The 6,954-nt window shown below is 32.4% G+C and overlaps 1 protein-coding gene across 1 annotated transcript; it reads left to right on the top strand.

Moving 5' to 3' along the window:
• The first annotated feature begins 331 nt into the window (after positions 1-331).
• On the top strand, positions 332-6,324 carry LOC110904168 (fatty acyl-CoA reductase 3). The gene is made up of 10 exons (XM_022149996.2): positions 332-614; positions 784-887; positions 1,857-2,059; positions 2,291-2,391; positions 3,778-3,973; positions 4,860-5,021; positions 5,099-5,180; positions 5,270-5,539; positions 5,635-5,762; positions 5,992-6,324. The coding sequence occupies exons 1-10, from the start codon at positions 536-538 to the stop codon at positions 6,143-6,145; spliced, it is 1,479 nt and encodes a 492-aa protein (XP_022005688.1). The 5' UTR covers positions 332-535; the 3' UTR covers positions 6,146-6,324.
• The last annotated feature ends 630 nt before the right edge of the window (positions 6,325-6,954 follow it).

The following is a 6,954-nucleotide window of genomic DNA, read 5'->3' on the forward strand; positions in this document are numbered from 1 at the left end:
GCAAATTGCACTTTGCTCTTTTTTTTAATAATGAGTATGTTTGTCTTTTCATAAAAACTTAACCGAAAAAACAAATTGAGTTAAGATAACTAGTTTAAATAAAAATCAAGTGAACCTATTGATCTGAGAATGCAAAAAAAAAAATAATAATAAATAAATAAACTTATTGAATAATTAAATAATGTTATTTTGGACAAATTAATGATACGAAAATTGTACTTTACTCGTAAATAAATTTACCCGAAATATTGTTGTGGTTTCAAATTTCGTCAGTGACACAGTTGATCTTTTTTTATGAGTTAGTTAGCCGGGGAAGTCATGTGAATATGTAAAACCGAAATATCTGTCTGTGTTTACCAAACTGTCTGACACAACATTGAATTTTCTTTATTCACCACTTAACTCTTTTCTCCATCCTCAGTATGCATTTTCCGTCCTTATAAATCACTTGCATCATATCTTCTTCTTCACCAATTTTCCTACACACTCTCTCTCTCTTTCTAAAGTGTTTGTGTTCTTGCCATACTTGCAACGAATGGAGTTGGATAACATTCTTGATTTTCTTGATAGCAAGAGCATTTTAATCACTGGTGCCACTGGTTTTCTTGCTAAAAGTATCCCTTCTCTCTCTCGATCTCTCGACACACGCACACACACATATAATGTTATAAGTACTTAGTGGTTGTTGTTAAACAAACTAACGAAGTACACTTTTGAACGTGTTGTATGATATTACATACAAACGTCACGTTACTGATATCATGTTGTTTTGTGTATATGTAGTATTTGTGGAGAAGATACTCAGGGTTCAACCGAATGTGAAAAGGTTATATCTTCTTGTGAGGGCTACTGATGCCAAATCTGCTTTGCAACGTTTCAACAAGGAGGTATTTATCGTTTTTAAGGGTTTGTGCTAAAACACAAATTTTAAGTATAGATTTGTTTCAATATGATATGTTTTGCCAACCCATTTTAAGTTTTAAGTATAGATTTGTTTCAATACTATGTTTTGTGTTTGGTGAGCTTTGTGTTGCGAATGTTTCTCACGACGAAGGTAAATATATTGCACATTTGATACAAGATCATATATGCTTAATTATTACCTCTCACTAGATGTCGCGATCATGTCAGAGGCGTCTCTGAGAATTCACGTACCCTGTTCGAGTTTGAAAAAATATGCCTTTCTGTAATGTTTGATTATTATTTTTGTAAAAAAAATCAAATTAGTATTAATTGGACTAAATAAACCTAATGCCAATATGCTAAATTCTAAACCACAAAAAATAATTTTGTAAATGGGCCTATATTGGAATTGGTATGTCTTTAATATTTAAAAAAATAACATATGTATATTGGATTTTTTAAAAAATCGCATGCCCCTTGAGATTATGGGCCTTATGCAAATATCCTCCCATGAACCATCATAACCGCCACTGGATCATGTAATAATTTCTATGTTCCAATCACCTTAAGTAGTTGTGTATGTTTTGTATACGTCATGTATGTGTGTGTATATGCAACTACCTTTTTGGCAGAGTTTAATTCTTTTTTGTCGAATATTATATATAATACTGTTTTTTTTTTATTCTTGACACGGTATACTTGCATAAAATCCAAGACTTGTCACGATAAGGAAATCCGTCTCATCATTTAAGGAAATTGATATTGGTAGTAATATTAATGGCATAGTGAATAGAATGGTAGATCGATAAATATAAATTACAAAAAAGAAAACTCTAAATAATTTTGAAAGTTAGTTCAAAGTTTCAGACTATAGATAATAAAATAATATTTTAACTTGATATAAAAAATCAACTTTTAAACCTAAAAAAACATTTAAAATCATTTACGTACAGGCAGTGGCAAAGGATTTGTTCAACATCTTGAAAGAGAAGCATGGTGCAAATCTTCAGTCTTTCTTGTCAGAAAAGGTAACTCCGGTGGCCGGTGACATCACCTACGAAAATCTTGGAGTAAAAGACTCTGGTTTGATTGAAGAGATGTGGGGTAATATTGATGTTGTTGTGAATGTAGCTGCCACCACCAACTTTGATGAAAGGTATAACTACTTCTAGTTTAGATATTAAATTAGTCGACCTGTTTAAAATAAAGAATTACCAGTAGTCATTTTAAAATGAAAATTTATTTTGAGAACTTGAATTAGTGTTGTGTTTTGTACTAATCACATCTTAAAAACCATTTATATAGATCTTAAAAACTATTTATATAGCTATATGTGAGAAACAGTTATATAGAATGATTTTGAATATTTTTATTTGATTTATTGCAGATATGACAGTGCATTAGCTTTGAATACATTTGGAGCTAAAAATGTTTTAAATTTTGCTAGCAAATGCGCTAAAATAAAGTTGCTTCTTCACGTATCCACTGGTTAGTATACCTCTACGATATTTTCATATATAATTTTTAATTATACATGTACTATATTTTTTATAGAGTAAATTACGTTTTTGGCCCCTGTGGTTATATCATTTTTACTATATTAGCCCAAAATAAGAATTTTTAACATATCTGCCCTCATGGTCTCTATAACTAACTATTTTGACCCCTAAGTCTAACCATTTTAGCCCCCATGGTCTCGATAACTAACCATTTTGGCCCCCATGATCTCTAGACTTAGGGGCCAAAATGGTTAGTTATAGAAATCATGAGGGCAGATATGTAAAAAATTCTTATTTTGGGCTAATATAGTAAAAGTGATATACCACAGGGGCCAAAAACGTAATTTACTCATTTTTTATATAAGAGTTAATTACTGTTTTCGTCCCTGTGGTTTGTCAAAAATCACTATTCCAGTCCATTAGTTTACAAATTGCGATTTCAGTCCCTGTGGTTTCACTTTCGTAATCATTTCAGTCCACCTCGTAACCATTTCAGTCCCTATACTTAACAGAATAATGGATTGGGTTACGAAAGTGAAACCACAGGGACTGAAATGGTTACGAAAGTGAAACTACAGGGACTGAAATCGCAATTTTTAAACTAATGGACTGAAATAGTGATTTTTGACAGACCACAGGGACGAAAATAATAATTAACTCTTTATATAATTTTAATTGTTATATGGTTAGTATACATATACTTAATATATGATTATTATAGTATAACTCTACAATACAATTTGTAACTAGTGATCGTCGCCACACATTGTGGTGAAGACGATCAAAAGGTTTAAAAAGTATTATTCTAAACACAAATTGATTCGTCACGATACTATACCGGTACTCAGCATTGTGTAAGAGTCTACATACTTTTGGATCAATTTCAGCAGTAAGACGTTTTTGTCTATATAGTATGTCCCACGTAACTTTAAACAAACCAAAAAAGTTATATTTATTTTAAGGTAAATTCATTTCTCGCTTTTTCTGTTGGTGTGTATAAGAGTCTATACATACTTTTGAATTAGTTTCATATCAGAATGTTGACATTGAATTATGGATATATGTTTTCGCCCTAAATTACACTAAAAAATACTACATTTTCTCTCTCCTTTTCAATTAAATAATATTTTTTATACCTTTATTATTACCTTTTTCTCTCTCCTTCACTCACAACCACTTTCAAAATATATTAAAAAATTATAGGGGGTGAACAGTGTCCCCCAAATATACAGATAAACAGTAACATTTTCTCTCTCCTCCATTCACAACCACTTTTTATACTTTTTATATTTTAAAAACACCACACACACAATTTGATTATTTGGATGTGAATGCTCTTAATATTACACATCACATTAAAATTATGTTTGTTCAGCTTATGTCTCTGGTGAGACACCCGGGCTCATACTAGAAACACCGTATCAACTGGGAAATGCACTTAATGGTGCGCATGGGCTTGACATCAACACAGAGAAGAACATCATCGAAGAAAAATTAAAAGAACTTAGCTATGATGAAACAGCTACCGATAAATCGATTACATTGGCCATGAAAGATTTGGGTATTGAAAGGTAAAAATGGTTTTTTTATTACTTTTCTCATAATTAATTTCCTTGACTAGGATATGAATTCCCTCATAACACGGATCTAAAACAAACTTTGTAGATTCACTTGAGCCTAAATGAGTTTAAGTTTGCCTAACCAATATATTTTATAAATTAGTTTATAATGTATTTTATTCACCCCACTATAACTCGTTAAGATACATTTACAATGCCACTTTGCCTTTAGTTAACATTCCTAAATGCAATCATAAAACTATGAGTTAATTACTGTTTTCGTCCCTATGGTTTGTTAAAAATCACTATTTCGGTCCATTAGTTTAAAAATTGCGATTTCAGTCCTTGTGCTTTCACTTTCGTAACCATTTTAGTCCACCTCGTAACCATTTCAGTCCTTGTACTTAACATACTAATGGATTGAATTGGTTACGAAAGTGAAACCACAGGGACTGAAATGGTTACGAAAGTGAAACCACAGGGACTGAAATCACAATTTTTAAACTAACTGACTGAAATAGTGATTTTTGACAAACCACGGGGACGAAAACAGTAATTAACTCTAAAACTATATATAGAGTGGTTTAACTAAAAAGTAAAAAAAGTAACTCTCAAGGAGGCATAGGCTCTAGCTAACTTTTATCTCAAAAAGTGTCTAAAGATTTAACTAAAAAAAGTGGGTGATGTTATTTAATATGATTGGCTAAGAAAAATGATTTTTCACAAACCCCGCCCTGATGCCCATTACCAGCAAAGCATTCGAGCCCATGGTGCCCCGGTAGCCTCCCCTAGGGGTGGTATTTGGCGGTGCCTGAGGATGAGATGGATGTGGGCGTCAACCCACTATAGATAATCCAAGTGTCTTAACGATATTCTGCTTTCATTTCATTATATACAGGGCAAATAAATTCGGATGGCCGAATACATATGTTTTTACCAAGGCATTAGGAGAAATGATTCTCGGACACATGAAAGGAGACATGCCATTAGTCATTCTTCGACCAACTATCATCACCAGCACCTACAAAGAACCCTTCCCTGGTTGGATCGAAGGCATACGGTAAATATTAGTTCATCGTATCATTTTAAAACAAAGAAAAAATGATGAAATAATATCTTCGTATTTGAACACTATAGAACAATCGATAGCTTGGCAGTTGGTTATGGCAAGGGCCAGTTATCATGCTTCCTTGGCGATCCTGAATCCGTAATCGACGTGGTGGGTACAATTTATGATCATAACTAAGTTTGTTTTAGGATATGAAATAGCTAACTGTTATCATGTAAAAAAAATGAATTGACTGACAGATACCGGCAGATATGGTGGTGAATGCTATGATTGCTACGATGGTAGCTCACGCAAACCAACCATCATGTGAAATAATATACCATATTGGATCATCGGTATCGAACCCACTGAAGTACAAATCAATTCAACAAAGTGGGTATAATTATTTTTCAAAGCATCCATGGATTAACAAAGAAGGCAAACCGGTTATAGTTGGCCAGGTTAAGGTGTTGAACTCCATGGCTAGCTTTCAAAGATACTTTTCTCTGCGTTATCTGCTTCCGTTACAGGTTAATCCCAATCCTTAAACCCGACCACATATGTCGCTTTTATTCTTTATCAGTTTATCTCATATTCTTTCAATGTACGGACTATGTGTTTTCAGGGGTTGCAAGTTGCGAATTTAGCTTTATGTCATGCATTAAATGGAACATATTCAAGTCTTAAACGAAAGACCAATTTTGTGTTGCGGCTAGTGGAGTTATATAAACCCTATTTGTTCTCAAAAAGCTTGTAAGTTCTATCATTTATTTGATCACTTTCAAGTTTCAACTAAAAAAAAATCAAATTATGAATAATGCTTACACAATTTCCAAATGTGATTCTTTTTTACCGCTACGATGATATCAATACTGAAAAACTTCTTTATATGATCAGTTTATTCTTTTACAATAGTTATGAATGATGTAATTTACTTAATTAATTTTCCTATGGGTTTGAGTATCTTTCTTTCTTTTTATAGCTACGATGATATGAATGCTGAAAAGCTTCGTCAACTAGTTACAGCAAACGGAGTCGAAGCCAGTATGTTCTTTTTTGATCCCAAGATAATCAAATGGGATGTTTATTTTGAGCATACACACATTCCTGGTGCTGTCAAGTATGTGTTCAAATGATCATAGAGCTCAAGATAACAAGTTATGTCGTATTTGCTCTCATGTTTCCTTTATAAGTGTTATGAGTTATGCTTTGCTTTATTATAACCAAGATGAATTGTACAATTAAAATTAAATACGATGACGAACATGTGATTGTATGCAATTTATGTTTCAGATGTGTTAGTTTAAAACTTTTCATAAAGCTAAAAGTAATAGATGTGTTAGTTTCAACTTTCCATAAAGGTTAAATAAGCAATATAGTAATAATAAATGATATTTTAAAAATATCTATTCTATTTTAAAAATATCTACTCTACTAACGTACAAAAAAAAATCTGAGCTCGGTACCAACTGATACCAGTACCAAAAATACCGGTACTGAAAATTACAAAAATGGGTATCGGTATCGAAAACGTCAAAATTAGGTACCGAAAATATTCGGGTTCGATAAATTCGGTACCAGTACTCGGTACCATTTAACCATCCCGGAATCTATAGTAAAGGATGTATTTTGTGTCCTTTAGGGTACGGAATACATTATTAAGAACGTTGGTTTCAACGTGGGCTGAAACTAAGAAATTAATTAAAAATGGCAAGTTAACCTAAAAAATCAATAAATTGGCTTTAACATTTTTAGAACTAGATATATGCCCTAAACCGTTTTAACCAGAACACGCAGCGAAAATACACGAACCATAAAATTTCTTTCCTTATAAACATTTTAACAAGCTTGAAAACCATTTGGGATGACCCTGTTACAAGCATTACGCCCTTCATTCTTATTTAAAAGATAAAACATAACATGTGTTTATAAACTACATGACCTC

Source organism: Helianthus annuus, chromosome 14, assembly GCF_002127325.2.
Source record: "Helianthus annuus cultivar XRQ/B chromosome 14, HanXRQr2.0-SUNRISE, whole genome shotgun sequence".
NCBI lineage: Eukaryota > Viridiplantae > Streptophyta > Magnoliopsida > Asterales > Asteraceae > Helianthus > Helianthus annuus.

What these genes read in the sequence shown, in the direction of transcription:
- LOC110904168 (XM_022149996.2), top strand. Translation starts at nt 536, where the DNA reads ATGGAGTTGGATAACATTCTTGATTTTCTTGATAGCAAGAGCATTTTA. An exon ending in TGCAACGTTTCAACAAGGAG is followed by an intron (nt 888 to 1,856) that starts GTATTTATCGTT and finishes ATTTACGTACAG; the next exon opens with GCAGTGGCAAAGGATTTGTT. An exon ending in CTGAATCCGTAATCGACGTG is followed by an intron (nt 5,181 to 5,269) that starts GTGGGTACAATT and finishes ATTGACTGACAG; the next exon opens with ATACCGGCAGATATGGTGGT.